We start from the raw sequence: 16,873 nt of genomic DNA, 5'->3' as shown, positions 1-16,873 counted from the left end.
GGTTGCTTGTATTACTTTTTTTGTGATTATTATTTATAAAACCTAGTTGAGCTTTGTTATTAAGCTCATTAGAAAAATTAATTTGTATTTGTGCAAGCCCAAGGTTGCACACCCTTACACACATCAGAGCACACACAACAGAGTTTGGCATTAGAGTCATTTATACTCACACTACCACACTCCTTTCACACATCATCTTTCATTAGGTTTGTGTTTTTTTGCACTGTAATAAAAGTCACTTCTGTTGGACTTCCCCCAAATGAAAAACGATTACAGGAACCAGGTCCTAGATTCTTCACTCTTTTGTGTTCTCTCTAGTTTTGAAATGCACATCAACAAAAGATTTTTGTGGGTTCCATTGACGATATGTAGCACAAGTACTTGAGCATATGAACTTTTTTTTTTAAATAAAAAAAACCTTTGGGAAATGCGCATAGAAATCACCAAAATCACCTGAGCATGGAGAACCAAGATTGTCAGATGGCCTTGGACTATTCGTTTTGATCTGCACTCGAATTGATTGATTGCTGTGTTCTCACCTGTCTGAACAAAGCAGACCAAAGAGGAAAACACACCATGGTTAATTCAAATGTATTAAACTCTGCATATGTACAGTGGATAAAAACAATCTACACACCTCTGTTAAAATGGCAGGTTTACGTGATGTAAAAAATGAAACCAAGATAAATCATGTCGGAACTTTTTCCAATCTCATTGTGAAATTGCAAAGTATAAAAATTAAGTGAAAAACAGTCAGAAATGTTTTTGGGAAAAATAGGAAAAATAAAAACCTTCAACAACCTAGTTGCATAAGTGTGCACTCTCTTTTATAATTGGGGATGTGGCTGTGTTCAGAATGAACCAATCACATTCAATCTCATGTACAAAAGTAATTATCATACAGCTGTCATCAGTGAAATTATTCTGATTAACCCCAAATAAAGACCAGCTGTTTCTGTAGGATTTTCTTCACATCTTCTTGGTTTCATCTGACTGCTGAAGCCATGGTTGGCAATGAGCTGACAAAGCCTGTACAGGGTCTCACTGTCGAAAGGTAGAGGGGTACAAAAAAATTTCCAAAACATTAGACAGACCATGGAACACCGTGAAGGTCATCATCAACAAGTGGAGAAGATGGAGCACCACAGTGACATTTACCAAGAACAGGACGTCCCTCCAAAATTTACAAAAGGAAAAGACAAAAACTTACCAGGGGGGCCGCTAATAGACAATAGTCAATTTTAGTGCAAAACCTTCAGGTGTCTGCTACATATTCAGCCAGAGCCCAGATCTGAATCCAATTAAAAATCTGTGGGGTGACCTGAAGCAGGCTGTGCACAGGAGATGCTCTTACAATTTGATGGATCTAGAATGGTTTTGCAAGAAAGAGTGAGAAAGTATTGCCAAGTCAAGATGCACCACGCTGATAGACTCTTAGCCAAAAAGACTGAGTGGTGTAATAAAATCAAAAGGTGCTTCAGCAGTGTATTAGTTTAGGGGTGCAGACACGTATGCAACCAGATTTTATTCTTCTTGTTTTTCCCTAAAATGTTTCTGATTGTTTTTCACTTAATTTTATATGTTCTAATTTCACATTGAGGGTGAAAAAAGTTCTGACATGATTTATCTTGGTTTATTTTTTTTTTTTTTACACATCACAAAAAAAAAAAAAAAACATTTTAACAGGGTTGTGTAGACTTTTTATATCCACTGTATGTGAAAGCACCCTTAGTCATTAAGGAAATCAGATGTCCTGAAAACAACCTTCATCTTGGTGAGACATAATAGAGCAGTGGTTCTCAAAGGGAGTGCCCTATAATTAATTTGTTTGTTTGTTTTGTTATGGTGCTGGAAAGTAACACCGACTATTATCAAAGTTATTATATTTATTTTTTTTAATTATAGTTATTAGCCGGTTTGACTGGCCCCTAAATTTAATTGTTTTCTTCCGAACCTTAAAAGCTCAAACGGTTTAAGACAGTACAGTTTAATAATGTCAACTTGAACCTAATGTGTTCTATTGACAGTAATTTCAGGAATAAAAATAATAGCCAAATTATTATTATAAACATTTAAATAATGAGCCTAATATTTGAATAGTTTGGAGGGGGTCTGTGAAATTTATTTTGCAGGTTTACTGGCTGCCAAAAGTTTGAGAACCCCTGTTATTGGGAATAAATGTATTGCCATTATATGAAGACTTCTATCACTGGTAACATCTTCCATATGTTATGGGTCCCTTCACAATACAATGTCTGGTCAGAATTCACCACTTGGTACTAATTTTTGTCAGTTTTGGATTCTGGTTTGTGGTTTTCTTCCCTTTGAATCCCATCGCCATTTTAAAAAAGGCCTCCGAAGTGTGAATAGTTCGGTTGGATTAACTTTATCAATTCCCTGCGCTTAATGGAAAACCCCTGTGAGTGGACTTTGAAGTGTCATAGGCGCTTTCCAATGAAAACAGGCTCTGAACGTCTCTTCATCTCTCTTGAGGCGAAGAGATCCACACTCTGCTGCTTTTCTTGTCTTTCCTCTCAAACCGGTACTAAAACCACAAGGTATTCAGGTTCAGATCTGACCGCGACTAAACAACAGTGGCCTTGTGGAAAGTCTTATTTTTTTGGAATGTGATTTTGACAAGATGTAATAGCTTTCAGATAACCCCACCCCTTCTAGAAGGATCTCAGTATGGTTACATAGTTATATATTGCAATGTAACCCTTGTGTATTCAACTGGAAAATGCTGTTCGAACCTTGGCGCTTTTTAAAAACCATATGTTTGTGCATAGGTAATCGTACATCTAATTAATTATAAGAAAGGTTCGTTACTGTCTGACAGAGGAGGCTCTACTTCCTGCATTCAGTGACAAACACATGCACACATGTAAAGCCAGGTCACTCTTTCTAGCACGACGTGTCGCAGACCTTGCTGAGGACGGCACTGGACGGTGTGGTTCAGGAGTGTGTGAGCTTCGTGGGAGTGGACATCAACATCTGCTCTGAGACGTTGATGAGGTACAAACCAAATAGTTTCCAGCAGCAGTCACAACATGGCAACTTCACACTCGCCTCCCCACTACTGCTTACTGCTCTGTTTAGTCTGACACCCCACTCAGGCCAAGCCAGATTGCAGTCATGCACACCTACACACACGCGCACACACGCACACGCACATACTTTAATTCACTTTTTAGTCACGTAATTGCTTTCTGCTTTACACATACAATCTCTGTTACCGATGATAGTATTTTAGTATTTTTAAACTCTCCAGATTCCCAAAGTGGTGAAAATGTTTTATATTTTTTATATATTTAGTATTCACTTATACATACATGTTAATTGTACATGCATGTAAACGGTACATTTTGTTCTGTACATGTGATCTTGAGCTACACAAACTTGTGAATATATAAACTTTATAATGCTGTAATGGTGAAATGAGCAAACACACACAGACACTACTGTTTATTGTGCCTTTTTACTCAGTTACTCTTGGGTATAGGTTCAGAGCTAATAGCAAAATGTTTACTTCTCTTTGAACTGGAGCTTATTAATACAAATCCAAACCGGAATGCCAGTCAAGCTCTCATTTCTGTATGCCTCTCTGTCATAACTTTTAATGTTTTCTGTACACACCAGTACACCAGAAAATGCGGACTAAATGCACGGTGCCTTTTACTGAAACTGGTCAAACTTATGATATTGGATCTGAAAACTGTATCGTGTCATCTAGGGCCAGTAGTGGTCAAGTGTGAGGCAGGCAGAGATCAGGTCATTTGTTTACCTGACTTTAAATGAGCTCTTACCTCCAGACTCACACACACACTGCACATTCACGGCTCGAATGTAATACAGGCCTTATTTATAAGTGATGACATACTATGTTTACATAGCTGCTTTTGGAAGGAGCTGCCACTTTAAATTCCCCACACTGTCACCAAAAACTTTAGAAGCCTGCCTGTTAGAAATAAAAAGGTCACAAAGATTATTAAGATCTTAGGAAAAGATCTTAGGAAACCTTTTGGTAACTAGTCTGGAAAATGTTCTCAATATTTGTACTAATATTTCACACGTGAATATGTAAGGATTTGATTAGTATGAAATAGAATTTCCATACCCTTGGGTGGACTTTCAAAGTGCAATTTTCACTCGGGATATATAGTATAAGGGAGGTATTGACATCTGTGGCAGTGACTAATTCCAAAAACAAGCAGGATTTCAAAGTTGCAGTTAGATGAGAAATACATAAAATGGAAAGTCAGTGCCTACTGAATATTCCTGAATTTTCAAAGGTCCATTGAATATTGCAAGAAGAAGCAAAGGAAGTGTTTTTTGTGCATTTTTGTAGACACGTTGCAGGTCTGAATGCAAGCCGGGCACGAAGCGTAGTGGAGTGGAGAGAAAAGAATGGGCCTTTTTTCAACCGAGAGCAACTAAAGCTGGTCAAAGGCCTTGGCCCAAAGAGCTTCCAGCAGTCTGCCGGCTTCATCCGCATCAACCCAGAGACCGCTCGCAGGTACCAGTGCTAATGCTAATGCGTGTTCTCTGACAAGGTTATTCTACAGATCCTGATTTTAGCAGAAAAGTGCATTTATTATGATGCTGTTACAAGATAGAAGGTAAAATTCAAAAAGTACTGCTGTGTAGCAGAGTGCTGCAGGAGGTAGGGTTTGTGCCTGGGGTGTGGGGTTCAATCATAAGCTTCTGTTATGGTTTGTGTGGGGTTTCGTGTGTTATCTTTGTATCCTCTGTGTAGAATTGGCTACTCTAAGTTGCCACTAGGTTTTAAAGTGTACATGTGATACCCTGCAATGGATTGATATCTTTGTACCCAGTTCTTCTGAGATAGGCCCCAGAACTTATGCTGCATTGGATGCAAAGTTGTAACTTGTACTTCCCCACCTACAGCCAGTAAAAAAACACCGCCCCCTCAACTTGTAATTTAAACTGGTCAACTTGGGTTAAATTTCTACCAATTCCTTCCCCGTTTACGGAGTGATGTCAAATTGACATGGCCGCACACACTGTGAACAGTGTAAATTACTCCTTCTCTACATTTAATTTAGTTTATAGTTGCATCGGCTTTAGATCAGTTAATATACAGACACAGTACATGGTTAAATCTATAACATTGATCATACTAATTACTGTGTTGAAAAATCAGTCATTAACATTAGTTAGCACTAATGTTCCCCGGCTAGCTTGTTGCTAAGTTACTTGCTATTTTCTGCTGTTGTTGCTGTACTGCAATTTCAGTCCAAAATATTGCATAAATGTTTGAAGTTCACGATAGTAGAACAGAACCAATAACCACTATAAAAGTGTGGTTAAAGAAGCTTTTTATGAGCTTTACATGCTCTGACAGAGCAAACAAACAACACACTTTCATGGAGGCATCCATGTTTCTTTTGTTGTTGTTGTTGTTGTTGTTGTTTTTTTTTTTTTTTTTTTTTTTTCCCCATCCTACCCACTTCACACATCAAACATCCCAAGGTGGGAAATGACATTCTTACAACTTGCACATTACCACTTACAAGGCGCCATGGACACAGCATAAGTCTTAGACCTTTTATCTGGGTGTAATTTTTCCCTTGTAAATTAATGATTTAATCAACAATCAAATTAGCATCTTCTTTTAAATGATGAGACTTACCTGTGGAGTGGAACATTTTGCTAATTTCCCTGACCTAATATTAAGATTTTTTTTTTTTATTGAGCTGCTTTTACAGCCGTGTTGCAAATTCTCCACTAGTAATCTATGTTCTGTTCTCCCTCATATAGCTTTGGCTCAAGTGTAAAGTCCAACTCTGCAACTGTCGAGAAGTCAACAGCTAAGAAGAGCAAAGGCATATGCAGCAAACCTAATCCTCTGGACCAAACATGCATCCATCCGGAGTCATACAGCCTTGCCATGAGGTGAGAGCCCAGCTCCACTTAAGAATCTGTCTTGCTGGTATGCTTGCACTGACACTCCTCTTGGTAAGAATGCATTGATAGCTTGGACTGCGTGTGTGTTGGGTAGTCTATCCGCCTAAATGGAGTAGTAGCATCTGGCCCAGTGTGTTTCTCACACTTGTGTGTGTGTGTTGTGTGTGAGGGTTGTTAGTGCTATTGCTACTCATATGAAAAGCATGTGCTTCTGGCTCAGTGGTTGTGAATGGGAGCTATGCTTGCAGCTGTGCTAGTCCAGTCTGTTTAGACTGCTCCAGTTTGACACTCCTGATGGCTGATGCCAGGAGACGTGCCAGGATGGAAGCTCCTGGAGGCGGATATATGACAGCTGCAAGTCAAAATGAATGTTCCTGTGTGCGAGGGGAAATTGATCTAATTTGGCATTCCGATTCGTAGTTAGTGTAATGGTTTGATCCCATTTCCAGTATGGGAGATACTGCTTCCTTAGCTTACTATTTTATTAACGTGTGTGTGTGTGTGTGTGTGGATCATAGGTGAGTACACCTTGGAAGCAGCATACTGGTAGCAAATATTCATGCCTTGGGATAAATTTGACTACGCAGTGTATTCTGGCAGTACATCCATTTTCATGCCTGGAAAATTTTCACATTTATGCCATTTTGATTAATCCATAAACTGACCGAGGAACTATTTATTGAGCGCAGAGTGCCATCGCTGTCCGATAATCAGTAGGGTTTTGTGCATGCAGTGCTTGTCCACCAATGCTTGGCCAAATCTGTCATCAGAGGCATCTGTGGGGGTTAGAGGTCTAATAAAGCCACTTAGGGGCATGGAGAGGGGGAATAATCACCCTGTCATATCCTCCCGTCTCACTCTCCTTCTGTTTGTTTTCCTTTCTCTCTGTTCGGCTTCATTTCCTACTAAACCAGGCAGAAAAGCCTCCCTAGCTGACTGCTGTATTATTGACAGACTCTATCGTTACCAAATGCTGTGCTAATGGATGTTCTGCTAGACTCCAATTGTCACTGTGAGCCCAGGCCTATTTTTCTTGGAAAAACAGGGTTTGATTAAACATGGCCACCAGCAGTGCTGAGTTAGTAATGTACTCCCAGGCTAATGTAGCAGACCTAAAGCAGAATTTTCAGGCAGTATGGGAGGAATTTGGGTAATTGTTAATAAAGTGTGCCGAATGGTCGATACAAGTCTCCGTCTGAGCTGGAACGAGATGACTAATGATGCGAACAGGTCATCTGAACAATGACTTTATAATGACAATGGCAAGCTTGACATGTTCCCAACAATCTACAGCCCATTTCTGCAGTGGACTCATCAGTCTTTTCTTCTCTCCTGCACTCTTCTTCATGCCTCTGTTTTCTAGCTATAACTCAGTCCTGGGAATGCTTGCAGGATGTGACATCATTCAAGATTGGTGAGGACGAGCAAAAAAGGTTTAAAGTCAGGCACGTGCATTGTGTCTGGATAGAAGTGGTGCACCCACTCTCCTCTCACTCTGGGAGTGATCGTTGCACGATAGCCACTCTGAATAGCATGGGCTAGCAAGAAGTAATGGTGGATCGTGTTGCTCTAATGTGATGAACCTGATACTCTTACCCTTACCACTGGGAACCACCTCCACGTCACGCGCACACACAAACTGACCCCTTGATGGATTTCCAAAGGAAGGTGTGTTTAAAAAAAAAAAAAAAAAGCTAGATGCATACTCAAAGATGACTAAATACCTAACGAAACATCCCCCTGGGAGATATAGCAGGCATGAAAGTGACTACAGAAGTGGTATATTAGAACTTCCAAGCACCATATAAGGTAGCATATGAGCTGACTCTGCTTTAGCGTGTTTTGGGGACAGTAAATGTTGGGGAGAGCAACTAGCCTAGCCAGCTAGCTAGCCTAGCCAATAATACTCAAACTGGAACAGTATTAGTAGTCTTGGTTGTGAGATAATGAAAGATAAATTATATGGAAAAAAATTATTTTTGTTCCAAAAACAAGGGTTATACATTTGTCCAAAAAAACAACTGTATAAATACAGAGTGTGTAAATTGGCATTGAACAAGTTGCTCACAGCTGTGAGTGCTTATGGCTTGGCTGTGAAATAACTTGAGAGCCATGATTCGATTCTGCTTGTTGACGTATTTCCTTTTGAAACAGGAAGTGGGGGGGGAGCATGTTGTAGAGCTTGACTGATTTCCACAACAGCTCTCTCTCTCTGTCTCTGTCTCTCTCTCTCTCTCTCTCTCTCTGTCTCTCTCTCTGACTGCCTGTCTGTATTTCTCTCTATCTCATATTAGCAGCATGCTAACTGCGTATCTCACTGATTTTGTTGTGAAGTACAAGGTATGATCTGGGTGGAGAATAATGTGCAGGAAGCTGTACAGCCAAAACTCCAACAGCGACCCACGTTCGATGCTAATTAGCAGCTAAAGTAGAGCGATACCTGTAATTTGTTTATATGAGCAGGACTAATGTATTCCAAAAAGCATTTGATGGGGGCATCATCAAAGAAGTTTACTGTTTTCCCAGAAATGCTCAACAGTAAAATTTAAATATCTATATGCCAGCTTATTTGTGTCAACACCAAGAGACGCATCCAAAAACCATCTTTTTATTTTAATGGCACTTTAATGTTTCTTTTAGGCTTGCATCATAAAGCATGTGTGCCGTTGAGTATTTGTCTACGGAATACCATCGTAGACGAGTAAATGGGAGCGAATGCAAACTGCCGATGGCTGAGTCTGGAGAGCCTCGCTTTCAAGGCCCACCGCATGGCCTGTGTATTTGGAGCGGAGCTGCTTTTCATTAGGCCCATGGTGAAGCACCATCGTGCTCCGCTCGCTCCTCTAAACACAAACACACCAGGGGAAACCCGAGCCCATGGCCTGATGGGACGCCACCTCCCACACCCGCAAAACGTCTCTTCATAAATCAGCCAGAGTGCAGCACTGCAGCTCTCCTCTCTGCCAGCACGGCTGGGCCGCTCAGCCCCTGAGCTCTGGGGAGACGGCTACAGAGACACAGCGGCTCTGATGAACAACACAGAGGTGGGGTGACTGTGTTGGGGAGGATGTATGTAGCTGAAAGCGGGCATGCGGTTGATTTACAGAGATGGTAAATGGAGCCCAGGAGTATAACATGATCCCTAACTCTCTGCTGATCCTCTTGGGCCAGATTTGATCCTGCTATCAGCTCTCAACTGAGTTTGGTTGAAAGAGCGTGTTCTGATCTGAGTTCAGTGGCAGATCCAGCTGCAGATATACTGTACGCAGCACCTCCCATGTGACCCAGTGCAGTGATACTGAAGTACAGACATAACCACATACAGGCTGCTTAAGCTGGGAGACACATTGGAATTCGTCAACTGTGTGTGCATGTGGGTGTTTCTGTATTCCCAGCACTTCATAACTCAGAGCCCAAACTCACATGGAAAGGCATGGATTATTTTTTTTTTGTTTTACTAAACCCAGGGCCACTTCTGAACTGTTAATAACTGCAAAGTAAGCATTCTCATAAGAATGCCTTTTTTTGTTTGTAGTACTATTTTCTCTCAGGAAAGTGTCAAAATGGAAAAAAAAAAAATTTTTTCAGTTGTTTTCATTCTCGGGGACTTAGATTATCACTTTTGGCTAAATATGCAGTTGTGACATGCACAAATAAGGGTATATAAAGCTAAATACTGATGAAGGACCCCAAATGGCCTGTTTCTCTGGAAATGTTGTGTACTCCTGAGCTATTATAAAAAGATTATAAACACAAATACACAAAGTTTCCAGAGAAACAGGACGTTTGACAAAAGTCCTTCTCCAAAATTTGATGTTTTGATCAAGCTGCCAACAGTCCATACACATTATGAAAAGCTTCTGAAAAGCTTTTGAAAAGTAATCTTTATTCAGTATTTACAGTATTTACAAAAGATAAAATAACATTCTTAATACTAACTCAGAATGAAGTTGCTGATTGTTACAGATGATATCTGTGATATCTCTGAAATGTGTACCGTATAGTTTCATGCTATTGACATATCATCAAATCACCAACCAACCATTTAACCTAAGCATAACCTTCTTCTACTCTTTGGCATAATGAATTAATTAGTTCTTGTATATACACACACACACACACACTCATGAATACATGTGGCTGCCAGTGAACGTGGTGGTGTTGGATGTAACTGAAAACTGAGTGTACAAACTGAGCTGCAGCCGTGTGACTATACTAGGTATCCAATTTTTAACAGACTCCTTCGTGACTCCTTAGAGGATTGCAGCGACCTTTCTGTATTACCTTCAAATGGTTCCTGTAAATTTTGGATGCAGGAAAAAAACATTGCCTGGTCTTTTTCTGGTCTTGAACAGTCTAGATGCAGTGAGCCTGTGACCGTTGTAGTCTTCTTGGCTGACAGGGCAGATGCTGATGTGGACTTCTGCTGTTGTAGCCCATCTGCCTCAATGTTCAACGTGTTGTGCGTTCTGAGATGCTCACCACAGTTGTAAAGAATGCTTATTACCGTAGCCTTCATGTCAGCTTGAACCAGTCTGGAGATTCTCCTCTGACCTCTCTTTAACAAGGCGCTTCCACCCATAGAACTGTTTTTGTTTTGTGTGTGTGTGTGTGTGTGTGTGTGTGTGTGTTGTTTTTCACACAATTCTGTGTAAACTGTATGGACTTGTGCATGAAAATCCCAGGAGATCAGCAGTTTCTGAAATACCAGTCTGTCTGGCACCAGCAACTGTGCCACAGGCAAAGTCACGAAGATCACATTTTTCCACAGTTCGATGCTTGAAGTGAATATTAACTGAAGCTTTTGACCTGTATCTGTATGATTTTATACATTGTGCTGCTTCCAGATGATTGGATAATTGCCTGAATATACTGGTGTTCTTAATAAAGTGGCTAATAATAATGTAAAATACACACACACGCACACACATTATATATATATATATATATATATATATATATATATATATATATATATATATATGTGTGTTGTGTGTGTGTATTGATATAATAATTCATTTTTTTGTTCTTTACTCCGTATACATATGTAATTACAAACAAATTGGGACACTGCATAGTTTTGCTTTAATACAGTATTTCATTTTTCAGTTTCATTGGGTAGTTTTTTTTTGGAAAATAGTTCAGAATTATCTGCACCCTCACAATCAATGTTGTGAAGCCTTCACAGAGCCTCGTTCTGTAATGCGTGTACAAGGTTTGAGACATTTATAGATGGATCTCAGACACTCCTCCATGCTGTATAGACAGAACCATTATATTCTTAGGTTTACGCATGTAGCTGGATCACTTCAATTCAGACCACAGGTTTTAAGTAGCGTTAAAATCTAGAGACTGAGATGCCCATCGCATATTGATTTTGCACTATTGATTTTGCTTTACCACAACCATTTGTGTTTATTTAGATTTATGTTTGCTAAAAGCTCTATTATAACCTGCTGGAAGAGGCAACAGGTTGGGGATAAAATCTCATGATGCCATCAAACTTCACAAGAGCCTCTAGGCTAGTAGCCACAAAAAGCCATCCATAGATATTTTTTGCCAAACATATTTGATTATTTTTGTCTCATCCAACTATAGTTCCAGTGACACTTTTATACAGCACTTTTGTGCAACTTTTGTTTATCATGGCATTGATTGTGTTTAATGTATTGTGTGCATGTCCTCAAGTAGCATATGTTTTTTCTGTATCGCCCAGTCCTGCTTAAGTTTTGGTGATGGCAGTCATTTTGGTGTCATTCATCTACTAGTGTATGTCCTCACAAAGTGCTAAAAGCTGTGTTGGGAGGAGCAGTATTCTGTTGTAGTGTTTTAGAATTCCTGTAAAGCACATATTTAAGAGTTACAGAAATGTGTCTCTGTGTGCTACAGGAAGTGGGTGGAGTCTGGGTCCACCTGCCCTGTCACTCACGCTGATGACAGCTGCGGTGGCTAGCTGGCGTCAGGCTGCCACGGCGACGGCTATCCATCAGCAGGCTGGCTCGGCAGTATGTCCCCCAACCCAGCATTCCACAGCCACCCCTGGACACGCTGCGCTGACCTCCCACGCCTGCGCTGATACTCTATTCTTCTAATCATCTATCTATCTAACTTATATAGATAGAATAGATAGTGTGTGTGTATATATATATATATATATATATATATATATATATATATATATATATATATATATATATGAGAGAGACAGACAGATAGATAGATATAGATATGTATATATGTATACATACATACATGCATGCGTACACACACCTGACTGTGAGAAGAATCATCACAATTTTATTTTAGAATTTATTAAACATAATACAAGGTCTCACTCAGTTCTACAATCAGTTATTTTACTCAGCTCTGTAAAATCAGCTGTCAATTATATAAAACAGAAACTAGTAGGGTATTTTTTTTTATTTGATTTTTATTTGATTAAAAAAATCTGTAACTTGATCATAAACTACATGGGTTTTGAAGCGTTGCGGCACTGTATGGTTCTTTTAACATCTCCTGGTCTCATTTCTGAAAGCTAACTTCTGCTGTGTTGTATAGTATATAGCTGAAGACATTTTGCCAGTGCTCTGTTCCACGTTATGGCTGCTAGTCTAACATATGGTAAGCCCTTGCGTCTGGATCTGCTCTGTGTTAGGTCGGGCTTTGGTTCAAGGGAGTGCTTCTGTTGTCTCACTGAGGCCCCACCAGTGGCCCTTCTTGATATACTTGCAAAGCAACTTGATTTATAGAAGGAGACAGACTGTTCATCTTTGGGACCCTGGAGATCAAGATTTAGAGTATAATTAGTCTCACCTTTACTCCCTTTTCCTCGCCTCCTTTCTTGCACGTCAGATATCTCTTCCCAGGCTGAGTTGGAATATGAGGTTGAAGAGGTAGAGACAACATTTATCCACCATGTCCGCTAGCCTCTGGGGAGCTCTATTAAAAAGCCATTCATTAAGACAGCATCTTTCTGGACTTTGTGAACTTTACTTACCTACATTACATAGTCTTTAGTGTTAATATGGCTCTCTCTGAAACAATACATTTGTTATGAAATTTATCAGTGAACTGCCTCATTTTCTGAACTTCTCATTCTGTAGTCTGTTTTTTTTTTTTTTTTTTGGTTCTTTCTCCAGGTTTTTGTCTCACATTGGTGGCAGTTTGGACCAGCTGGGTAGCGCTGAGCTCCAGCAGCAAGTTAAGAGCACAGTTATGAGCAGTGGTCTGGAGTGTTTGGCCCAGTCTCTCAACACCTGCCCTGAAACTTTGCAGCTCATTGTGGATGGCCTCACTCAACCGCCTGGCTTTGACATTCGTCAGGGTAAGAAGGAACCAGCATCTCCCCCACCCTGCTTTAGATCACCTCTGTGGTCTCACTGTTCTCTTCTACAGAGGTTTTGTGTTATTTATTTTGTAATATCGCTGGTTGCTGGCAGTCACTGAGATAAACAAAATCATACTGGGCATGCTAGGTATGCTGTTATGTTTAATTTCATCTTAATTATTATAGTACTATAATACTGTGTAATAGTTTACTGCAGCATCATTTCGTAACATTGGAAGTTGCACTACTCAGCACACGCTTTGCCTTCACGAAATGCACACATGCACAGACACTCAGACAGACCAAAGGACTCTCCCCATATGACCATAATTCAGACAGATTAAAGAGAGTTCTGTGTCTCTGTCTGTTTCTCTCTCTCCCTCTCTCTCTATGATTGTCTACTCCTTTCCCCAGAGTCTCTCTCTGGTCTGTGCGAGATCTGGGCGGTACTCCAAGCTTTTGAAGTCTTGCCGTGTAATTTGGGGGAAGACCCAAGTTATTAAAGCAGTGCTGCCAACAGATATATCATTAATGAGAGAGAAAGAGGGCGGCTTAAAGACAAAAGCAGAGTTATGCTCTTCGAGTGGTGAAACCCCAGCTACTTACTGTGAGAATTAAACCCAGCAAATACCCATCCTGGTTTTAACATTACCCTCAGTCCTGAGAGAGGACACTGTTCTCCAGGCATGGTGGACAAGAGTTCATGTTAATGTCTTTACAGCCAGAGTATAATTAATGTTAATATTAAGTATTTTGAGTAGGCTTGGTGCAGGGGAAAATCATTAACCAAGGTGATCAAAGCCGTGTGCAGTGTGGTGCCTGGGATACTACCTTCTCCTTAGGAATTTGCAGGTTCACTTCCACTACTTGGAGTCCTGATGAGGCTCACTTTATAGCCAGCTGTACAAATAGCTGCCATGTGAACCTTGCGTTTGGTAAGATGTCCCGGATTAGAATAATCAGAGATGAATGTTTTTTGGACTGCAGAGCCTGTGGAGAGGCTGTGTTTATCTAAAAGCACCTCCCAAAGAAAGTTTCCCTAGAAGAGACAAAATTAATTCTGAGACAGGGCTCAGAGAAGTTTAATGGTATGAGGAGTAGCAATTTCACTTGCTTTATGCAGCTCCAGCTAACTCTTAGGTCTTAGATGAGTGTTTTTGCTGTGACTTAGAAAACATCTTTGGAAACTTAAAATGAACTTGCTTTAACGTGTTTAAGTGACATCTTACTCTCTTTCTTCTCTCCATCCTCTTTTTTGCTTGTTTGGTCTTAAATTTTGGTGTCCTCTCCTCTTCTCACAGACTTTGAGCAAGCGGTCTTTAAGCGAAGTATTGTGTCCATGAGTGATCTCCATGCGGGCACAGTTCTAACGGGGCGTGTGGAAAACACTGCTTTATTTGGGGCATTCGTGGACATCGGAGTGGGCCGATCAGGCCTCATCCCAAAGCGCTACATCACTCAAGATAAACTGCCTGCTGACAAGAGGCGAAGAAGTCTTGCTATAGGACCAGGAGAGCGAGTTGAAGTCCGGGTTATAGATGTGGATCTTCAGAGGAAACGGATCACCTTGGACTTAATTAGGGTTCTCAGATAGGATCCCCAGATCAAAGTAAACATGTGGCATTCTACTTATAATAAATAATGGGAAAATCTAGAAACACTTCGTAATTCACATAGAGGTTTGGTCCTACCCAAGTAATTGCTTTGTGCTACAAAGATCAAGTACAAAAGTTATTTTGCATTTCTATTTTTGATTTTGTAGTTAATGCTAATGAATAATGGTGCAGTGAAATGACCTTGACAATACAGAATTAAAGAGTTTTCTGTGTGTGTTTTTATGATATCAATGTTTGTTAAAGTATGCATTACATAAACTATGTCAAGTTAACTGGAAAGAAATTAACAGCACTAACCAGTAGCTGAGTTACAAACAGTAACTGGGGCGCTTCCAAGTGGCGCAGCAGAATAGTGTTCGCCTATCCTTGGGAGATTGCGAATTCAAATCCTGACAATGCCACAAGCATTCGTAACTGGGAGCCAAGGGAGCAATGTTGGCCATGCTCTTTGGGTGGGAGGGTTGCCATACTCCCTCACTAGCTAATTGTGGGTATCTGTGAGCTCATGTATGTGGAAGAGGGTAGATAGCGCTTTCCTCTGATTCTGTTATGCTGCCCTGTGATGCAGCAGGAGGAGCAGTTCGAATGTTAGCTTTAACCCTCCCCCGTTTGGTAGCTGCTGTATGATAGAGTAGAGTGGTGGGTGGGAATTGGCAGGTTACCAGTAGCAAGGGAGCGGTAGTTGAGCAGTAATTTGGATGTAAAAGGAGTAATCTTGTAGGCACTGATGATCATTGGCTCTTCATCTGCCAATCCCTTCAAGAACAATCAAACATGCAACTCCCAAAATAATTCTAACAGAATTTCTGATGAAATAACCCTGAAGTATTTCCTGAAGACTTTTCCTGATTTATTCATCTAAAAACTGTAAAATGTTGTGTCAAAAATGTGTTTCGTCAAAAATGTTTTTGCCTTAGAAATGTTTGATTGACAGTCTATTAGGAAGTAGGAAGAAAAGGGTTGTCCGAGCAGCTTCCAGACTGCAATATGACTTAGGGAGCCATGGGGAAAAGCTAAACCCAGTTATCCCAAGCTAGCCACGTGCTAATCAGCCCCTTCAAAATTATTCCCATATTCCCTCTTCTCTATTATCCAATCTGTTTGTATATATGTGGCATAAATGAAGAAATGGATAAATAAAGAGCACACAGAGCCCTGAGCACTTCCCAGAAACCAGAAAGAATATCGAATCAGGGTATGATGTTTGCATTTTGTTTCTTTTTGTTATGGAGATGTCTCATCAGATAAAGCTGCAGTGGCACATTGGAGATTTTTCATTGGGTTCCATTACAGTGGGTCTATTGTCATAGGTGGACTATCATGCTACATGAAGGCTAGAAAATGAAACTTATTTGTGCTTTTGTTTTTCTTAAGATATTGTTTTCTAGTTAATATTTCTTTGTGTAGCCCTGTCTATTGTAAGTGCTTTTGTGTCTTGTCGTTACAGTCCTTTTAGTCACCATGTGCGCATTGCATTTCTCAATCCTCTCAGCTTATGAGTAGTCAGCACTGATGGAGCATCCCCATAGTCACCTGTGTCATTACAAAGCTCCTTTCAATCACAGCTTCAATACGTGAGCCAGCTAGTATAAGAGCCAATTAAGTGGCAGCTTCATTGCCGCCACCATCCAGAGAGCCATCAAGTCCATTGGCTGAGCTGATGCTGCTACTCCGCACACTCGGTTAAGAGCAGGTGTGGATGAAGTCGGGCCTTGCTGTGATGTGTAACTAAAATCCATGGAAAAGGAGTGTGCGTGTCTTTCCTGGGTGGTACAGCTAGTGGATTTGAGCATGGGTTCAAAGCCACGCATCCACTTGTCCCATTTGTGTCCCTGAGAGGCTGATATATTGCTCAGCTTTGGGAACAAGCATTATTGAGGCCTCCTAGAGGACAGATGCGTCAGGATGGAGCAGTGATCTCAGTGGTACAAGATGGATCTTGCAGCACTCCAGCCAGTTCTGTACGTGGTATTTCATCAGGGCTCTTTCTCTTGCTGATTAA

At 40.5% G+C, this 16,873-nt stretch overlaps 1 protein-coding gene across 1 annotated transcript in view; it reads left to right on the top strand.

The window, feature by feature from the left end:
• The window catches only part of srbd1 (S1 RNA binding domain 1), a 54,410-nt gene extending 39,327 nt beyond the window's left edge, over positions 1–15,083 (top strand). The window contains exons 16-20 of the mRNA XM_026943393.3: positions 2,909–3,015; positions 4,349–4,516; positions 5,782–5,916; positions 13,068–13,252; positions 14,557–15,083. Of these exons, the coding sequence (XP_026799194.3) occupies positions 2,909–3,015; positions 4,349–4,516; positions 5,782–5,916; positions 13,068–13,252; positions 14,557–14,849 (888 nt within the window). The 3' untranslated portion in view covers positions 14,850–15,083. The remainder of the gene's footprint in view (positions 1–2,908; positions 3,016–4,348; positions 4,517–5,781; positions 5,917–13,067; positions 13,253–14,556) is intronic.
• Positions 15,084–16,873: the final 1,790 nt, after the last annotated feature.

The sequence above is a fragment of the Pangasianodon hypophthalmus genome, chromosome 3, assembly GCF_027358585.1.
Source record: "Pangasianodon hypophthalmus isolate fPanHyp1 chromosome 3, fPanHyp1.pri, whole genome shotgun sequence".
Lineage (NCBI taxonomy): Eukaryota > Metazoa > Chordata > Actinopteri > Siluriformes > Pangasiidae > Pangasianodon > Pangasianodon hypophthalmus.
The sequence above is the reverse complement of the archived record's forward strand: the minus strand, read 5'-3'. Positions and strand labels throughout refer to the sequence as shown.